Below are 21,974 nucleotides of genomic sequence, written 5' to 3'. Positions count from 1 at the left end.
GTCCAAAACCCTCTTCCCTGTGAATCTCTCTATTGGAATGACAAATGATAATGAGTGTTCATATTATAGGTTAGAATCCAAAGTCTCACAGCGCATTTTTTCCCTAGAGTTTTAGACCAAAAAGTGTTTTTAAATGTTACCTATAATTTTCTTAAAATACCTGTAATATAATGCTTCGAAATAAATTGTAATTATATAAAAAGATCTTACAAAAATATTTATAGAGAAAAATACCTATAAATCTAGACACTCTCATTACAGATACTGTTATATCCTGACTTTGTTTCTAGTATTTTTTATATGCACAGCTCAAGATTGTTTTATATTTTCCTTTTTCCATTATACTTTTTTATTTTGCTATATAAGTATAATAATTTATATTTTTCATGGCTACTTAATAGTTCAGAGGATGAATAAACTATATTTAATCATGAGTTCCCTGTTGGGTCATTACATTATTTCTGATGTTTATTTTCTTTAAATATTATAATTAATATTATAAATGACCATTTCTTAGCATGTAAAATGAGTAAGGAGCATCATAGGGTTGTATGGCAAACCTAAAGCCATTTTGAGAAATAATAATTAAATTTTTTATTATTCAAAAATTCTACCAACTAGATTATGATAGTGAAGAATTATGAATTTTGAAAACCATTGCTTATGTATTTATATACTTTAGAAGCCATAAAATTTAATTTCATACACACATACACACATAAATGTCACAGCTACACTAGAAAAGATGTACTTGATGGATTCAGAAATTGATCATCTTTCAAAAATGTAAGAATGTATTGTACTGAAATTGCCATAAAAACCATGTCATAAGTGATCATTTTCTTAAACAGTGTACCTAAACCCATTATTATCTCTTCTATACATCATAAAATAGGACTGTGATTATAGTACCTACTCTATTCAACTGAAAAGGAACAAATGAGGTGACCCGTTTGTAAATTGTAAAGCAAAATTAGGATATTCAATATGATTAATATTTAGTCCTGTTTTATCATTTTTATTTAAAAAAATCTGAAAATAATATACCAAGTTCCAAGGATCCCAGCTATGGAAATTTGACCAACCTATGTCTACACCTCCACCCTAGGACCAGTAGTAACAGATTAAATGGAACCACTGGGAGTCCAAGCTCAGAGGTTCAGAAGGAAGTTAATTATTAGTGAGAAAGAGCTTATAATAAGTATTTTAAAATGTATATTCAATGACTTAATGAAAAAATTATCAGGAATGAAGAGAAAGTCCTTGGTAAGGATTGTGGGTATAGGGCAGTGGTCTCTGGAAGGGAAACAGGAATATTGGGAATGCCTAGTCCTCTGTTGGACTTGTAATTGAATTCGTGGACATTGAGAAGTTGTTCTGCAAAGAGTCTTTGGCTCAAGGAGAGTGTCCCTGTAACTCAGATCAATGACAGCCTCTAAGAGAACCCCAGGTTTCAGGGGCTCAGCACAGTATTTGTTTGTTTCTCTCACACACGGCCCAAGGCATTTCCTGGTGTTGGATGTAGAGTTGGGATCCTCTGGTTTAGACAGTCACTCAAGAACTCATGCTGATGAAAGGTCTGCCGTTTTCATTATATGGCTACCATGCTCCACCTGGACATGTACTTCCAGCTGCCCTGAGCATAAAAACGATGGAGAATAGGATTCAAAATAAGGACATTTTATGGAAAAAAATTAGCTTCTATGTCTCATTAATGAAATTAAGAAACAAAATGTGGTTGATCTCATTATGTATCTACAATAGTTATTATTGCATGTTTGGGGCAAATATGTGAACGTAATTCATGGGTAGCATGTTTCATTGATTTTAATAATGATGCCTTATTCTGTATAGAACATCTTGCTTTTGCAAATGTTTTTTATTACAGTTAATCCTCACAATAATCATGTGAGATAGGCTGGAAGATAAGGCTATAATCCCTGCATGAAAGATATGGAAACTCAAGTCTAGTAGTAAGAGATGGGACTGGGAAAGGAGCCCAGATTGTTTGACTTCAGTCTCCACTTCTGAAAATCTTCAAAATTTTCACTATTTTTTCCTCAGGGGGTTTGGGAATTAGAGAACAACTACCTCACTGAGATCAACTTCTCTGCTCAGTGAAAAGTTTTATTTCCTGAGTGTTCCATGTTGGATGGACATTTTAGACCATGTTTCTAACAAGAGGAACTTCAATCACAGGGATAGGTTTATAAGGGAACAGACTGTAAAATTTGGTTTAGAGGCTTGAATTTGAAATATTGGCCAATTTAGAATCTTTGATTTTTATTTGCCACCTTATATTTGCATATAAATACAATATGAGCCCAGCCAGTGTTGCTCAGTGGTTGAGCATGGACCCATGCACCAAGAGGTCACTGGTTTGATCCCCAGTCAGGGCACGTGCAGGGGTTTGTGGGCTCAATCTCCAGTAAGGGATGTGCAGGAGCAGCCAATCGATGTTTCTATCTCTCCCTTCTCCTTTCCTCTCTCTCTAAAACAATAACAAAAACAAAAAAATTAAAACATATTAAATACATAAATAAATTAATAAAATATGAAATCATACAGTCAGCAGTCTGCATTTTTTTCCATTGTTATTTTCTGTTTTACTTAATGTGCAATAACTTATAAGGGATTCAAATGGAATCCTTAGCAATCTAGCAATTGGGGTACATTTAAAATGAAAGGATTTCAGGAAAGAATTTGGAGATTTGTAAGGTGACTGTTAATATGGTGATTCCGAAGTCTTGGTGTTCTTTTAGCGGTCAAGAGACTTCTGTGAGCAGTTTTACCTTGCCATGTAACAAAGCTACACAGAAGCAGCCAGAATTGTCTGATGATCTTGGAGTTATGTGGCTCTAGCCCCTACCCGTGGTGGTTTGGAGCTATAGCATGTCACTGGAGAGAAACCACCTGCAGGAAGCTAATAAATAATTGTCTGACTGGAGTATACATTGGATCAACAAAGTGTCCTCAGCAATCTTGCCATGTGACATGTATATGCATAGGTGTGTGGTGTGTGTGTTTTATTATAACTTATGATAGCTTCAAAAATGCCAAATATTTATGAAAATAGGATGTGCTTTAGTGGGGATTAATAAAATCTTCCAGATAGTGCTGTGTTTGCCTAGAATTCATGTAATAAAAAGGAAAGAAATATGGCAAGAAAACAAATATTTTGAAAAGTCCCCCCTCAACCCCAAAACTTTACTACTGCTGCCTGTCACTGGCTAGATGGATGTCTGAGTAGCCCTGGGTGCTACACTTTTATTTCCATTACTTTCACTGCTGCTTTTTAGCACAGCAGGAAGTATGTTCCTTTCAGCTTCCAAGTTCTGTGCTTTTAGTCTAAGTAAATGTAAATCACCCCTTGCTCACCACTTTCTAAATAAATAAATGATTTTCTGTCTTGAAAAAAACTTTGAAATAAATGCCCAACTTTCATGATTTATTAAATCACTAATAATTTAAAAAGTTAAAAACATCAGAATAGGGCCCTGGCCAGGTAGCTCAGTTGGTTAGAGTGTTGTCTTCATAAGCCAAGGTTGAGGGTTTGATCCCCAATCAGGGAACACGTAAGAGTCAACCAATGAATGCATAAATTAGTGGAACAACAAATTGATGTCTCTCTCTCTCTCTCTCTCTCTCTCTCTCTCTCATCTCTCAAACAACAACAACAATGGAACAAATGGTTTGCAAATAGCATTTACAATTAGTATATTGTGGTCTCAGTGGGTTTTTCTTGGTAGAAAGATAAATTTAGTAGGTTACGTTAAATTCTATATAAGCCAACATTCTTTTGTTACCTTCCCCTTACACTGAGATAGCATTTTCTTTACATTGAAATACAGTTTAAAGTGTTCGCAATACAATCATTTTTATTTGTGAACAGTATTGGTCTATGCTGTTAGTTTTTACGCATTAGACACACCAGACTCACCTGGAGGGGGTGCTTGTTAAAGCTCAGATTCCTGGCTCCATCTCCAGAGTTGCTGAGTCCGTAGATCTGGGGTGAGGACTGATCATTTGCGTTTCTAAAAAGTTCTCAGATGGTTCAGACACTGTTGGTCCTGGGACCAGACTTTGAGAACCACTGGTTTACACTGAAGTTTCTAGTAGTCATTCTTCAATGCTGATTATTGGTATGCGAATAAAAATCCAGGTCAGAAACTTAGAAATGAAAATGCTAAGATTTGTACATGTTTATTCTCTCTTTTTAAAAAATTGTTGTTAGTATTGCAGATGTCCCCCAATTTCTGTCCCTATGCCCCCCTCCACCCAGCCCCCACCCCAACCTAGGCTTTCCCCACACTTGTCTGTGTTATGCATATGTGTCCTTTGGTTAATCCATTCCCATCCTCTTCACCCTCCTCCCCAATTTGTGTTTTGTTAACATTATTTTCTTACACATCCTTTCTGCCATATTATTTAGGTTTTGAAGAAAGGTTGATAATATTTACCTTAAATTTATTTGCTCTATCTAGTAACATCAATTATCACACTGAGATAAAAAGAAGGTAAAAGAATCTCAAGTATGCGTTTGTGTGTGTGTATGTGTTTTGTTTATTTGTTTGTTTTTACCCCTAGAAAATTGTGAGAACAGAAAGTTCTCTTGACTGTTTAACTAAAATACTTTTTTGGTACAGTTTAACATGCACATTTTAGTTCATGTTGTCACCTGCATTATTAGAATTTTGCAAGCCTTTAGGATGGATTCCCCATAGAGCACTCTGTAGACACCAGATGTTATAGCAGTCAAATAAAGGATTCCCACCCCCCCCCCCCCCCAAGTTTGACATGCATGTGAGAGGCTGGAAATAACTGCAGGAGGCTGGAATTATGGAAGGCTCATAAATGAAACATTTCCTTTTGTGGGGGCTAAGAGTGCAGATTCTGAGCCAGAACATCTGGGTTCCATGCAGCTGTTGTGACCTGGGGAAAATACTTCACCTCTCTATTTCAAGATTCTCATCTCTGAAATGGAATAGTAGTTTCCTCCTCTAGGGGAGCTTTGAGGTTTGAATGAGTTATACCCGTGGTCGGCAAACCGCGGCTTGCGAGCCACATGCGGCTCTTTGGGCCGTTGAGTGTGGCTCTTCCACAAAATACCATGCGCGGGCGCGCACATACAGTGCGATTGAAACTTCGTGGCCCATGCGCAGAAGTCGGTATTTTGTGGAAGAGCCACACTCAAGGGGCCAAAGAGCCGCATGTGCCTTGCAAGCCGTGGTTTGCCGGGCCGCAGTTTGCCGACCACTGAGTTATACCATTCAAAGTGTTTAAAATAGTGGCTCACTCTCAAACAGTTGTTAGTGGACAGTACCTCTTGGAGAAAGAATGCTATATAGACTTTTTTTTTCATGCTGCTGGTAGCAGTGGAAATGCAATTGAAGTTAAGCGAAATAAGATTTAGACTAGAACCAAAATTTTGCTATCCTATCTAATAAAAGAGTCATATGCAAATTGACCATCACTCCAACACACAAGATGGCTGCCCCATGTGGGCCCAAGATGGCCTGCAGGGGAGGGCAGTTGGGGGTGACCAGGCTGGTAGGGGAGTGGTTAGGGGGTGATCAGGCGGGAAGGCAGAAGCAGCTAGGGGCAATCAGGGCAGCAAGCAGTTGGGAGCCAGCAGTCCTGGGTTGTGAAAGGGATCCCAGATTGGAGAAGGTGCAGACTGGGCTAAGGGACACACACACACCCATGCACAAATTTCGTGCACCGGGCCTCTAGTGGTTTTATAAAAATAAAATGGGGAAATGAGAATGAATAGTAGCTTAAAATGATATCCAGTCAACTTTTAATTTCCCCATTACTTGGGCAGAAACAGAGAAGCCAATTTCAAAAAGAGACTCCAAATATATCATTTAAAGTATTGCTTTAATCCTTTCTCTAATCACCTGTTTAACAAGTAATAATACTTATTCTATTAAACTGTTACTTAAGTTTTGAGTTTCAAAATGGTCAAATAGTAAGAGGTATACAGAGAAATATCTTAAAAAGTGAAATAAGGCAAACTATATGCTATACTGTGCTATGATATTTTATATACATTATCCCATATAATAAACCGGTAACATGCAAATTGACCCTAATGGTGGAAAGACCGAAAATGACTAGTCGCTATGATGCACAATGACCACCAGGGGGCAGACACTCAACACAGGATCTGCCCCCTGGTGGTCAGTGCGCTCCCACAGGGGGAGCACCACTCAACCACAAGCCGGACTGATGGCTGCGAGTGCAGCAGCAGTGGCGAGAGCCTCTTCTGCCTCATCCTCAACGCTAAGGATGTCTGACTGACGGTGTAGGCCTGGTCCCCTGGGATGTCAGTAGGACATCTCCCAAGGGCTCCCAGGCTGCCAGAGGGATGTCTGACTGCCAGCTTAGGCTTATCCCCCAGGAAGCAGGCCTAAGCCAGCAGGAGGACATCTCCTGAGGGCTCCTGGGCTGCCAGAGGGAATGTCTGACTGCCAGCTTAGGCCCAATCCCCCAGGGAGTGGGCCTAAGCCAGCAGGTGGACATCCCCCAAGGGGTCCTGGACGGCAAGAGGGCACAGACTTGGCTGAGAGATCTCCCTCCCCCTGAGTGCATAGATTTTTGTTCACTGGGCCACTAGTCTATAATAATAAAAGCGTGGAGATAGGAGGTGTGTCTTTAATGAGGCAGTCTTCAAGCAAAAACGCATAGACTATATCAATGTATTTAAAACTCATAGGTAAACTTATTGTAATATTCTAATGAGAGAGGATGCAAACCACCTAGTCAACTGTCATTTGAATCTGTTCAAATAACTACAACAGAATGATGAAATCATGTCTGGATTTTGGATCTGAACTCCAAAGTTGTCTATGGTTAATTTCCACAAAAATATTAGTGTATTTCTTGTTGTATAAGACATCCCACACTTTTCCAACCCAAAATTAAGAAATCAATATTTCTATATATAATAGGCTAATATGCTAAGTGTCCTTCCCACTGTCCGACCGGTCACTATGACATGCACTAACTACCAGGGGGCAGACACTCAATGCAGGGTCTGCCGTGATGTACACAGAGAAATGGCACTGCAGACCTGGTGCCCACAAAGCAACACTCAGCTTCCCCCAATTGGGACACAGACCCCACCACCACCCTGGAGCAACAGCCCACCAAATCGCAGCCTATACTGCCATGGCTCAAAATGTGGCCCAAAGCCCAGCCCAGCCCAGCCCAGAAACGGTGGCTGTTGGCACTGGGTAATGACATCACGTTTTTGTTGACATTCTGAAGCCAAAATTGTCAACAGAATATGTCTGAAGACCAACTGTTGCCACAACATACATCTGAAGCCAAAAGAAAGTGATGTGGTCAACAGAATATGTCTGAAGAACAGTCATCGACAAGTACTATCAACTGCCTTCATAGTTAAAAAAATAAAATAATGAAGCATAATATGCTAATTAGACTGGACAGCTGAACTACCTTCCAGATGAAGCTGAGGCTGTGAGGGCCAATCCCCTTGCACAAATTTCATGCGTTGGGCCTCTAGTATGATTATACCATCCAAATCCTTTCTTAAAAATTAACAAACTGCTATATTTTCTGCAGAAGAAAGGATTGTTAATAACCACTGTGCATTGAAAGCAGAATAGATGGCTTTTTCCTATATATTTCATCCTCACCTGAGGATATTTTTTAAAAGATAGAAAAAAATATTTATATAATATTTAACATATACATTTATAAGTTTTTTATTGTTTTATATTTTCTTACCTAGATTATAACATCTTTTTGAAAGGCACTGATATACTTGAAGGGTCTTAGGTATCTTTTACATATGTTTATTAGAAATAATAAGTAAAATAATGTCTATAAGACTTAGTTTTGAATAGAGATTTCTTTTAAATTCATTTATTTATGTAGTCTGAGTTGATTTTTTTGATTGCAGGTAAAGTCAGAGCCACTGTCTGAGCAAAGTTTCACATGTTAAAGTCTTCTCAGAGAAACATACATTTTTATAGTAGGGTTTCTGTGGAAATCAGGTGGCTTCCTTCTACAAGTCAAAGCTCTTAAGCTTGGGATTTCTGGCCCATGTAAAAATTGTTTCATGAGCCAAATTATAGGCTTTCCCAATAAGGTCTTGAAGCTTAGCAGCTGGCTTCCCATTGGTTTTCTCACCTAAGTCCTGTGAGGGATTTAGATAGAGGCTAAGGTACTATTGGCATGCATTTGCCAAATGCAAATATTCTTGTTTTCACTTTTTAAAAATGTTCTTATTGATTTCAGAGAGAGGAAGGGAGAGTGGGAGAGAGGGATAGAAACATCAGTGATGAGAGATAATTATTGATCAGTTGCCTCCTGACTGGGGATGGAGGCGACAACTTGGGCATGTACCCTGACCAGGAATCAAACCATGACCTCTTGGTTCATAGATTGACGCTCAACCACTGAGCCACAGTGGCAGGACTTCTTGTTTTCATTTTTAATGTATTTCATTCTATATCTATTTAGATAAAAAATTTCCATAATGTAATGCCTTCATAAAAGAAAATCCATGAAATATGGAGTTTTATGGAGTTGATGTCCCGATGGAGGCATTGCAGGTCTGCATGAGAACATGACAGCTTACAATCAGATATGTTCCTCTGGGTTGGAGGGTGGACAGATCTGTGGGCCCAGTGCATCAGAAGTCAGGAAGAGAAACCAAGATGGTGGCATAGGTAAACACTGGAGATTACTGCCTCGCACAACAACTTCAAAAATACAACTAAAAGACGGAACGGACATCATCCAGAACCACAGGAAGGCTGGCTGAGTGGAAATTCTACAACTAGAAGAAAAGAGAAAAGCATACCGAGAATCAGAGGAGGTGCAGTGCGGAGGTGAAATACTAAGGTGCGGAGGTGCGTGTGGAGCAGGCTGGCGGCTGAGGGCGCAGTTGTCGTTTTCAATCGGGAGGGAGTCTCAGGCTCTGAGCTCCAGTTCCGGGCGAGTCTCTAGGGACCCAGACTCATATGGGAGAAGCGGGACTGTCTGGCATCGGTCAGAACCCTAGGACAGCTTTCTCTCTGAGGGGCTTGCATCGATTACCAGGACATTGAGAAGCAGAGCCTCTGAGGGCAAGACTTAGAGCAGCCATAATTGTTAACACTACGGTGTCGGGTGAATTTCCCGCCAAAATATAAGATGGTGCGGGCAATTATTTAGGTTTCCCGCGCAAAATCAGAGTTAGTTTAAAATGCCTATATCTTTTGAAGTATGGGTTCAATTGAAATGAAATTTTCGGTTTCTTGTGTAAAAAATGAAAATTTATTCAATCACAGACATTTTTTTATCTATTCAGTACATAAATAATTCGATATATATAAACTAAATACGAAAAACCCAAAAAATACTTATTACCTAAAAATATACACATATTTTTAAAGTTTAAAATAAAATTTTCATAATAAATCAAAACAAATAGAAATTAATAGTTTTTCAGCGTATGATATTTTTCAAAACACGCCCCTTTATGTAGAGGTATATTGCAAAATTTGCACATGTAGCATGTCTCACTGCGCAATTTATGAACGGAACATACGCGACACCTTCTCAAAATGTTTTTCTTTTTTCCACTTCCGACAATTGCCTGTAACGTATGCTTTCTCATGTCCATCGATAGCCTGCATGGTGGATCAGATGTAGGTGGTTTAGCCCGCATTCCAGAAGTAGACGGTACTGGTTGAAGGTCTGGAACAATGTCCATGTCCTCTGGAATATCATCCGTCAACCAGTGGATAGCTGTTTGTTTCAAAAACATTTTAAAACCCATTTTTCTTTGCCTCACTGATTTGTAAACTGCATAAGAATTAAATAATGCGCAGTTTATCATATACATTGCCAACCTTTTTGTCCATTTGACCGTCCTCCGCAATATCGAATAATATGAAAGGTATTGGTCGGCCCGGTCAACACCTTTCATATGTTTATTGTAGTCAATGAGTGCATTCGGTTTGACAATTTTCTTTTTTGATGTTCTGTCAATATTCTGACTTTCTTCCATCTCCACAGAATGAATCGAAGAAATCAGGTATGCAGGCTTTTTTGATTGCCACACTTGTAACAATATATCATTTTTCCTTATAAATTTTGTTTCACCTTTTTTCAAAGAAATTGTTTGAAAATCTTTAGGTATACCTCGATTTTTCCGGATTGTTCCACATATTCTGAATTTGTTTTTCATAAGTGCTTCACAATTTGCGACGCTATTATAATAATTGTCCATATATATATGGTACCACGAATCAGTGTATGGAGACACTACTGTTTGTATCGTTTCCAATAATCGCTTTCCTTCGCCGCAATAAATTTCCATGTTACAGATATATCCTGTATCACTTTCGCACAACAAACGAACCAATATTCCATATTTAACTATCTTGCCAGCATTATATACCCTAAAGAATAATCTTCCCCTCCAAGGTACGATCCCTTCATCTAGTAATAATTGCTGATGAGGTTTGTAAATATTTATAAATTTAGGCACAAAATAATCTAGTACTGGTCTCACTTTGCAAAGTCTATCTGATTCATTTACGATATCCGCATTATTATTGAAGTGCCAAGCTTTCCATATCTGTCGGAACCTGTCTCTCGTCATCGTTTTACCAAAATATGGTGTCTCCGTCCATGGCTCCGTGGTCCAATAGTCATCTCTTCTATCTTTGCGCACCTGTCCCATGAGAACAATTAACCCTAAAAACTTCTTCATCTCTTGAGGGGTTATATCTTTCCACTTTAGGCTTTTTTTTGAAAGTTTGAAATTATTCCTATTTTGATTATAATACCTGTTTGACTCCTCTACAAGAAATTCAAAAAAATCATCTCCGACAAATAATTTCACGGCATCTTCTATATTATTTATAACAGCATCTGTGTTTAATCCTTGATGCCCTAAAAAATCTTCTAAGACCGGTGGATTATCAACATGCGACCATTCTTCTCTCCCGCCTTCTATATCTGACTCTGAGTCAGAGCTGGAGCTCGAAATTCTTCGTCGCCTCAATGTCCTGGGACGCACCATTACTTCATCATCACTAGAATCTTCATCACTTGTACTCGCATTTTCAAGATCGCTATCACAAGAATAATTGGACAACTTGTCTGCACAAAACTCATCATCACTATAGTCTGAATGCTGCGACATTCTAGGTTAAAGCAAATAAAAATAATACTAACTGAAAATAGCGGTACTCCGATAGATATCTGATATAAAAAAATAATTATTATGCGAACATTTTGCGGAACGATTTTATTTTATTTGGTTAAAAAATTCTATATGAATGTCTTTATCACAATATATTTAAATATTTAAACACGCAATAATATTCACAAAACTCAAAACTAAAGACGTCCGGACACAAGAAGTATTTCTCAATAACTATTCTCTTTGCATGGTGAGATATCCAGGGATATCGGTTATAAAATGAGAAAACAATACATTGGTACCCTAACGGTATTGTACTCGACCAGCGCCATAAAGTGTTCTCTACTTACAAGGGATTTTTATGATACCTATTACCCCAATGGGTATGAAACGGTTCGCATACGCAGGTAGGTATCTTTGTGAACGGCAAACAAACAAATATTTGGTAATACGCAGTTACAATCGGCCCGAGTTTACACGTCTCCCGCACTCCACCGCAAATCTATATGAACCGAGTTAAGACGGCTCCCGCGGAGTACGCGCAATTCACGTGAGCGGACTTAACTCGTTTCCCGCAATCCAAGTGTTAACCCTGCCCAGTTGATCCCGTGGGACCCACCCCGCCCAAGCCCTGCAGGGAGACTTTTGCTGGATAGCCTCAGGCAAAGGCTAGATTAGCACCTCCCTAGAGATCCAGGAGCCAGGAAGCCCAGAGGTCAGAGTGGGACCATCCAGTTTGCAGCTCCGTGGAACTATAAAAGACACACTCAGGGGGCAGACTCAGTGAGCACCAAAGCCCCATCGAAGCAAGTCTAGAACCAGAGGGGTGTCTCCAGCACAGAAGTTCTCCCACTGCAGACACAGCTGATTCTCACAGCCAATTGGCCTGGAGGTCAATTCCTCCCAGTGATAACTACAACAGTCAAGGCTTAATTACAACAAGACTGTGCACAAAGCTCACAAGGGGGTGCACCAAGAGTGTCTACTTCAGGTAATTGGGACACTTAGCACAGAAAGGCACTCTATTGACACAGCAAAGCATAAAAAATGCCGAGACAAAGAAACAGGACACAAACGACAGAATCGGAGGAAAGCAAACTGCTGGATATAGAGTTCAAAACCACACTTTTAAGGTCTTTAAAGAACTGTCTAGAAGCCGCCGATAAATTGAGTAAGGCCTTCAAAAAGACTGGTGAGACTGCTGATAAATGTAGTGAGATCCTCGAAAAGACTGGTAAGACTGCCGATAAATGTAGTGAGATCCTCAAGAAATCTAATGAGACCCTCGATGTTGTGATAAAGGACCAACTAGAAATTAAGCATATACTGACTGAAATAAAGAATATTATACAGACTCCCAACAGCAGACCAGAGGATCGCAAGAATCAAGTCAAAGATTTGAAATATGAAGAAGCAAAAAACACCCAACCGGAAAAGCAAAATGAAAAAAGAATCCAAAAATATGAAGATAGTCTAAGGAGCCTCTGGGACAGCTTCAAGCATACCAACATCAGAATTATAGGGGTGCCAGAAGATGAGAGAGAGCAAGATATTGAAAACCTATTTGAAGAAATAATGACAGAAAACTTCCCCTACCTGGTGAAAGAAATAGACTTCCAAGTCCAGGAAGCACAGAGAACCCCAAACAAAAGGAATCCAAAGAGGACCACAGCAAGACACATCATAATTAAAATGCCAAGAGCAAAAGACAAAGAGAGTATCCTAAAAGCAGCAAGAGAAAGAAAGTCAGTTACCTACAAGGGAATACCCATAGGACTGTCAGCTGATTTCTCAACAGAAACTTTGCAGGCCAGACGGGAGTGGCAAGAAATATTCAAAGTGATGAATGCCAAGAACCTACAACCAAGATTACTTTATCCAGCAAAGCTATCATTCAGAATTGAAGGTCAGATAAAGAGCTTCACAGATAAGAAAAAGCTAAAGGAGTTCATCAACACCAAACCAGTATTAAATGAAATGCTGAAAGGTATCCTTTAAGAAGAGGAAGAAGTAGAAAAAGGTAAAGATACAAACTATGAACAACAAATACACATCTATCAACAAGTGAACCTAAAAATCAAGTGAATAAATAACCCAATGAACAGTATGAACTGGTGATTGCAATAGAATCAGGGACATAGAAAGGGAATGGACTGACTATTCTTGGTGGGGGGAAAGGAGTGTGGGGGGTACAGGAAGAGATTGGACAATAATCGTGCACCTATGGATGAGGACAGTGGGTGGGGAAGTGAGGGCTGAGGGTGGGGTGGGAACTGGGTGGAGGGGAGTTATGGTGGGAAAAAAGAGGAACCAATGTAATAATCTGAACAATAAAGATTTAATTTAAAAAAAAACACAAACAAACAAACAAACAAACAAAAAAAGAAGTCAGGAAGAGTCAGAGGTCTGAGTAATGTCAGGAGCGAGCAATACAATTTCTTTCATCTTCTTTTACCAATACCCTCTCATTTTTAACCCTCTGCCAAATCATACGTTTAACATTGTTGGAAAGCCATCTTAGCAAATACCAGATGCCATAATAATGATGATAATAGACATTTCTCCAGGGTTGACTCTGTGACATGTACTTTACAAGTGCTATCTTAGTTCTGACACAATCCTATAATATAAGTAGTGTTATTTTTATTTTGCAAATGAGGAATCTGCTGGCCTCAAAGCCAGGCCTGCCTGACTCCAGAACTCATGTTCTTTATCTTTAAAATCACTCACCTGGTTCTTGTAACTCACTGCTATGACATAAGCACAAATCAAGACTGGGTCAACCCATAACAGCATGGTGATTATCAGAGAGAAAGGAGGGTGGAAGAGGTAGGAGAGGGTTTAGGGGGGATAAATAATGGTGGAAGGAGACTTGACTTGGGGTGGTGAACACGCAATACATATACAGATGAATATATTCTAGAATTGTACACCTGAAATCTATATAATTGTATTAACCAATGTCATCCCAATCTATAGTGATAAAAGTGTAATATGCTAATTAGGCCAAACAGCCAAACAACCTTCCAGACGTCCTTCTGGATGTCCTTCCGGACAAAGCTGCGATGGCAGAGCCCTAGGCAGAGGCTGTTAGGGGTGATCAGGCAGGCAGTGGAGCAGTTAGGGTGCAATCAGGCCGTCAAGGGAGCAGTTAGGGGCGATCAGGCCACCAGGCAGAGGCAGTTAGGGGTGATCAGGCAGGTAGGCAGAGGTGGTTAGGGGCAATCAGGCAGGCAGGCAGGAGAGTGGTTAGGAGCCAGCAGTTCTGGATTGTGAGAAGAATGTCCGATTGACTCCAGAATTCATGTTCTTTATCTTTAAAGTCACTCACCTGGTTCTTATAACTCACTGCTATGACATAGGCACAAATCAAGACTGGGTCAACCTGTAACAGCATGGTGATTACCAGAGAAACATCCCCCTAGGGGTCCCAGATTGGAGAGGGAGCAGGTTGGGCTGAGGGACCACTCCCTTTGTGCACAAATTTCGTGCATCAGGCCTCTAGTAAATTCAATAAAAAACTATTTTAAAAATATTGGGTACTTGAAATTTCTACTAGAAGGCCAAACAATTAATGCTATATTTTGTTTGATGTGTAGATGAGGGGAGTGTGTCAATGTTTTAGATCTTAAATAGTATAAATCCTTATAAAAATTTACAAAAAATAATACAAGAAGAATAAAATCTTTATTGAGGAAGATGATCACCATCTAGAAGTCATGTGCTTGTTTTCTAATTCTGAAGACAATTGTACGACTTACTTTTCTTACACTTTAATATTTTCATCAAAGATCATGAACATGAAAAAGGAGATGTAATTTTGCTCTCATTTTTTCCTATGCAATTGGCTGCTTCCAATTATTTATATCTTTCAGAAAACTTAATCATTACTACTTATGCATTAAGATGCAACTTTATGTTTTGTAAAATAAAGAAATACTCTATCTTCTAGATTGTATTTTTGGATATTTATATATAGGATACATTAAAAAAAAAACACAAAACCTTACCAGCTCTACTTTTAGGTAAAAATACAAGCATATGAGTGTGCAAAGATATGTATATAAGGGTGTCTTACAACTTTAGTTGTAATGGAAACATATTTAAACAAATTAAACATCCTTTAACTAGGGGATTGATATTATGTATAATAGAAAATCAAAGATAATGAGATAAAAGTATGGGAAAATATATGGGATATGGTTTTAGAAGTTTTATTAAAATTATATATAAAATTTTAGCCAGCTTTAGCTTAAAATCCTAGTGTGTGTGTGTGTGTGTGTGTGTGTGTGTAACATGGTGTTATAAGTAAAGTGTAAAGTTCTAGAAAAAACTTCTATGACTATCCATGACAAATTATTCCAAAGTGGGTGGGGTTGCAAGTTGTGGGGAAACTTTCACTTCTGATTCATTTTATTTTTGTAAAAACTACCTTTGGTTTTGTTAGATATAAAAGAGTGCTTTTTTACAGTCTGCTTGGCATTCAGTGCTCATGATTTAAGCTACAACTTACCTTTCCAGTCTAATTTGTCCTATTTTCAGAATACTGTTTTAATTAAAACTGAAAAGTCTGAAACAGTTTTATCCTTTCTGTTAAGATACTTTACATAAGTAGGGGCCCCATTACATTTGAAACATTTTATTTTTGTGAAACTTCTGGCCAGTTCCAAATTTTTCTTCTATCATAATCTGTTACTGGAGTCAGCTTACTGTGTCAAATTGCCAGCACCCTCAATTCTATATTGTAATTTCCATGTAATAATTGCATTTGCTTCCTCTCTTTTCTTATACAAACACATTTCAAGAGGCTGAAATGGGTGATAACAGTCTGAATAAAATATCTTAGGGATTTGCAATTAATTCCTAAAATGATGCCAAAATATTGTCACATATAGTATCACACGTGACAAATGTAATAAAGACTTCTCAGAGAAACACATTTTTATAGTAGGGTTTCTACAGAAATCGGTCCAGGTGGCTTCCTTCTACAAGGCTAGACAGATTATTTACCATCTGATAGAACCAGGGGCAAGAGAGTAAAATCCCAAACTGATTTGCAAGCAGGAGTCCTCTGGGGAGTTTTGCTGTGTCACAAGTGACTAGCCCCTGGTTTTGAAAGAGTGAATCATCTCCCTGTGAAACAAGAGATAAGTGGAGGGAAGAGCTGTTTAAAATTTTTTACAACTATTTCCTTTTGAGCTATGACTTCGTGAACTGGAATGTGATTCAGAATAGCTTCCCTTTGAATCCAGCATTTGTCTTCAGAGTTTTTATTAGCTCCTTTCCCTCAGCCCATCTCACTTCTTCCCTCCCTCTGTTCAACAGATTTACACTGACTGGGCCAACCACTACCTGGCAAAATCGGGCCACAAGCGGCTGATCAAGGATTTGCAACAAGACATTGCAGATGGAGTGCTGCTAGCCGAGATCATCCAGATCATAGGTAAGCCCTGCCCTGTGAGAGAAAACCTCACTGGCTCTGCTCCCATGCCTTTTGGTAAAACACAGTTTCAGTCAAATGCATGCAAACGTGGTCCATGTGTCTGAGACTAATGTAGCTCTCCTCTCCCATGATTTAAATTGAAATGTTTTTGTGGCAATGTTGGCAAAAGGCAGTGTGGCCACACTTTTAAATGGTTAGAACTGTATCATACATACACTGAATTGTCAGAAATGAATGCTTCATTAAACCATATGTCTCCCATGTGTGCATTTCATTAGCTGGAGCAACTTACGCACTCGGAGATTCCTTGAAACTGTATCCTGACCCAGCGGGGACAATTGTGAAAGGTTTCATGTCAGCAGTCATTTGGCATGGACTAAAGAATTAGCAGCAACTTCCTTCTCACCCCCCCCCCCTTTTTTTTTTTTGCCTTGTGCATATGGAATTGTCGGCTGCTAACAAGCGTGTACTCTTGTACTTTGCTTGGGAGATAGAGTGAATGTAGCAGCAGCATTTTGCTTGGTGTTTTGTTTTTTGTTTTAGTGTTGTTTTATTTTTTAGCCTTTTGTGTTTCAATTCATTGCTTAAGCATCATTCTTCTTTTCTCTCTTTTATGTTATTTCTTTACTTTAGCAAATGAAAAAGTTGAAGATATCAATGGATGTCCTAGGAGTCAATCTCAGATGGTAAGAATCACATTGAATCTAAAATAGTGCTTATCTTCACTTCCAGGTTTAACTGCATTTGTAAATGGACTAGGAAATTATTTTGCCTGTCTTCCTTCTTGTTTAAGAAACCATTTAAAACATTCTATGATATGTATTTGGCTGGGGGGGAGGGGGTTGCCGTTTATGAACAAGTGACAGCATTAGTACAATTGAATGTGTGTGACTCCTGAGTAGCATATCCCCAGATGTTCTAACACATCCTGACATCTCTTTTGTTCATGTCTGAATAATTTGACACTGGTCTTGGTGGTAATAAAACCCATTTCCAATTTGAAGTAGAGCCCTTCTGTCTGGACAACTGGCTTGAAGAACAGAACGTGCCATGTGCACTTTTAAAATATATGAATAGTATTTTCTTTGTTCATAACAAAGTCCAATGTAAACACATGGATTCTTCAACGCTTTTGGAAATAGCTCGAAAGGCACGCTCTGGAAGTGTGCTGAGCAGTGACTAATTGGGACATATGATTCATGGCCTTTCCCAGAAAGTCAGCAATCTGAGGTTTGCCTTTCCCTCGGTCTTCTCTTATCTTTACCGACGGGTAAACCTTCAAGGTTTATACCCAAATAATGGGTTAATAAACTGCTGAAATAAAAACTTACCCCTTTCTTAATGAAATAGCCACAACTTAATGTTACGGGACGGCCTGAAATGCAAAACGCCTCACCTGAACTTTCATCGGAGATAAAATCAAGAAGGGCAGCCAAGATCCATAGCGTGAGGTTTCTTCCAAAACTCTTTTTAGCATAGAAGAGACATTTTATATAAACTTTACGAGTTTTCAATTGTCAGAGGCTGGAAAATGAAAAAAAAAAACAAAAAACTGAACTTTTTTGACCTGCTGACCTGCTTTACTTAATGTGAGAAAACTAATATCCAAAATAATAAAAGGAATTTCTTTTTAAGGTGATTAACTAGCACATCAATTGTGCCTGTGTGTGTGTGTGTGCCTGTGTGTGTGTGTGCCTGTGTGTGTGCGCCTGTGTGTGTGCCTGTGTGTGCCTGTGTGTGTGCCTGTGTGTGTCTGTGTGTGTGTCTCTGTGTGTGCCTGTGTGTGTGCCTGTGTGTGTGTGTGCCTGTGTGTGTGTGCCTGTGTGTGTGCCTGTGTGTCTGTGTGTGTGCCTGTGTGTGTGTGTGCCTGTGTGTGCCTGTGTGTGTGTGCCTGTGTGTGTGTGCCTGTGTGTGCCTGTGTGTGTGTGTGCCTGTGTGTGTGCCTGTGTGTGTGTGTGTGTGTTTAATGAGCACTCCAAGGACCTGTTACAATGTTGTAAACTCTGTGTAGCTGCTGTGGAAAAAAATCACTGTTAAGAAAAACTGTAAAGTACATAAATTTTAAGGAAATTTCCTAATTTAATTACTCTGAGCACTAACATGACTATGGAAGTTAATTATAGTTGTTTTCTGAAGTTTTACTTAAAGCATTTGCAATCCCTTTGTACCCTGCTACAATTACAGCTGTGTGCTATTGAGAAAGACATGTAACCTTTCTGAGCCTTAGCTTTCTCATCTATAAAAATAATTTCCGCCCTAACCGGTTTGGCTCAGTGGATAGAGCGTCAGCCTGTGGAAAGGGTCCCGGGTTCGATTCCAGTCAAGGGCATGTACCTTGGTTGTGGGCACATCCCCAGTAGGAGGTGTGCAGGAGGCAGCTGATTGATGTTTCTCTCTCATCAATGTTTCTAACTCTCTATCCCTCTCCCTTCCTCTCTGTAAAAAATCAATAAAATATATTAAAAAAATAAATAAAAATAATTTCCAATTAGGATATGATAATGACATATAATTATGAACATTTTTACTACCTAAACTGATATGGAAATGAAGAATAGTATTGCTACTAACTTTATAAGGAGCACATTTCTGAATTACCACCTGTGAAAAGATTTTTAGGGCTTTCATATTATAAATCCCTATAGTCCCAGAATATCATGTATTATATTTCTTAAGGCCAATGATGTTGGTTTTGCTTTCATCATTTTAACCATAAGGGGGTGTTGGATACTAAAACTCATACCTTCTCTGCTCTCATTCCAATTTGATTCTAAGAACCCGATGAACAAACAAGCTATTACTTTATGACAGGAGGAAAAAGCCTCCAAAGCTTATAACTGGATAGAGATGCAGTCCGTAGATATTATTCTTGAAACATCTGTACCAAAGAGTCTACAAACCTATAAAAATACCCTCATGAGTTTCAGTAACTTTTTATTACTTCCTGCTCCTTATTAGCCCCCAAATGTCATGTAATATCTCATATGCATGTCATATTGAAATTTCTGCTTCTGATTAAAAACAAATTTAAAGAAACAGAAAAATCAAAGCCTAAGAAATGTCAATGCTATGAAAAGGTAGTTTTCCAGGCAAAAAGTATTAGTCAGAATCACATTGGATTGTGAGTAAGAATGACTCGGATTCTAATTTTTTCTGATGTGGTTGGACTTGGAATAAAATTGGCATGTCCTCGATAGGTTGATTCAGAAGAATACACACGATTTCAATGTAAAGTTTTTGCCCCTGTTCTTAATTGGCATTGGCACTATGCTATTAATGAATTAAAAATCCAGACTTTAACAGAAACAAGAAAGTAGAGGAAAGAGAATTATGATAGCATGGCTCGACTTACAAATTTCATTTACCTATTCCAAACAGGATGTCTCTTCTTTATCATATAACAGCCCAGAGGCACTGTGTGGGAGCAGGGGAGTGCTGTCCCTACTCACAGAACTACTTTGACCACATCTTTTTATATATCTCAGCTTTTATGGCCTTGGGTGCTGTTTGTGTTTAACACAGGTAAAGTAAAATTAGGTCTGCTTCTATTTCTGGCCACAAGTTGTCTTTATTTAAATTATAGACTTGATAACTTTTATTGGATTATTTTAAGCTTTTGAGAAGATAAGTTCCCTGGTGGTATGAATCTACAATATATGGATGGATTCCTGTAACAGCCAGGCAGCTCATTTTGAGCTAATATATTAACTGAGCACCCAAGGTGCCAGGTATGGGGACACTTGAGGATCACAGGGGCAAATACTTAAATAATAGCAACAGTGTTACATAGACAAGAACAAAAGGACCGTGAAGGAATGAGCTTGGTGTGTTCCAGAGACAGGTAGAAGACCATTGTGGTTTGAGCACAGTGAGAGGCATGTTATTCGTCGGTTCTGAAGCCTTTGGAAGACTTAAAGTTGGGCTATGACATGATCTGATGTGAATATTAAAGAGGTAATCCGAGATGCTTTCCAGGAACTGTAGAATACATGTTGCTCTCACATTGTATGTGAGAGATGAAGAATATAGAGAGTATAAAATGGTCCCTGATTTCTAGCCCTGAGTGAGTAAGAGGTTGCCATTAAACAAGATGATTAACATAGAGGGGGAAAACAAATTCAGATTTTGATGAGTAGAGTTTAATGTATCCTTTGGAATATCAAGCAGGCGGTGACTTTAGGCTATCAACCATGTGTTTCTGAAGGACAGAAGTAAGAATAAACCAAGCGCATAGGTAATGGTTGAAACTGTGGGCAAGTATAAGATCTCACAGGTCTGTGTAAAGTCAGAAAAGGGAAAGAGTGGTGAGAGAGTGAGCCCACTATTGAGAGGAAGGGGATCAACAGATGTGGATTGTTAATCCTTAGGTAGCTATGGTAGCTTAAGCTCTAGTACCCAGACTGAGTGAGACAGGGCAAAGCAATGTAAGCCTATGTAGCAGATGCTGCCAAATGCTACATTGCCAACTAGTTGTTGTACTGGAATGAGGAAGCTTGTTCTGGTCATTGGACAGGCATTAATGCCCTTCATGCAAACATCTGTGGAGTGCTTGTGTGCTGAGGAGTAACTAAGGGGTGCAGATATCCATTGAGTCATGAATAATCTTTCTAAAAGTGTCCTGTTTAATGGAAGAATTAAAAAAAACACACATACAGTTTGAGAGGAAGGAGGATGTGGGGGGAGCAAGCAGAGGAGGAGGAAGCAGTAGGGAGAGAGAAGGAGGATCCAGGGAAAAAGGGAGACAAGTGATGATGCCAAATTCTGCAGCGAGTGGCAAAGGAGGAAATTTGAAGTCTGTGTGGAAGATTTAATGTTGGAAAAGAATGCATTTTGCTTCGTGCCATGGGCGAATGAGATATGATTGCATGAAGATGTGTGTATTTTACAGTGGATTACAGAAAAATTGAAGGAATTCAAATCAATATGATAGCAACTTCAAGTATTAGATAACACTAATGTGCTCTTTTCTGTGTGATTCTTTAATGGTCATGTTATATAAAAAATTCAATTATAGTATCTAATAACAGATACAGAAAATGCAAAAGTGATTCCTCCAAGTAACATGGACCAAAGAGTACATATTTAAGAAAAACATGAACTCGTCCTTTCAGCAGCTTATTAACACTATTGAGAGATTGTGATTCATATTTATTCAGTTTTAAAGCCATGGCTATCTTTCCTTAATAAGCTCACGACTAAACTCATCCTGAAAAACAGAACTTAATTTGTAGGAGCTTATTCAACACTATGTTTAACCGCATCCAAAGATGAAGTTACCAATATGGACAGCACCTGTTAAGTAATTTCTATGTGGGAGGTATCAGGATTTGGTGAGATTACATGAGGAAATAAGTTAGTAAA

The 21,974-nt window shown here is 38.8% G+C and overlaps 1 protein-coding gene across 4 annotated transcripts in view; it reads left to right on the top strand.

The window, feature by feature from the left end:
• Positions 1–21,974, top strand: part of NAV3 (neuron navigator 3) — an 832,877-nt gene that overhangs the window by 565,657 nt on the left and 245,246 nt on the right. For all 4 annotated transcript variants that reach the window (XM_070409676.1, XM_070409674.1, XM_070409677.1 and 1 more), the window contains 2 exons: positions 16,496–16,613; positions 17,247–17,299. In XM_070409676.1, coding sequence (XP_070265777.1) covers positions 16,496–16,613; positions 17,247–17,299 — 171 coding nt within the window. The remainder of the gene's footprint in view (positions 1–16,495; positions 16,614–17,246; positions 17,300–21,974) is intronic.

The sequence above is a fragment of the Myotis yumanensis genome, unplaced genomic scaffold, assembly GCF_028538775.1.
Source record: "Myotis yumanensis isolate MYYU_CA2020_CCGP unplaced genomic scaffold, mMyoYum1.0.hap1 SCAF_3, whole genome shotgun sequence".
NCBI lineage: Eukaryota > Metazoa > Chordata > Mammalia > Chiroptera > Vespertilionidae > Myotis > Myotis yumanensis.
This window is presented reverse-complemented; position numbering and strand designations above follow the sequence as displayed.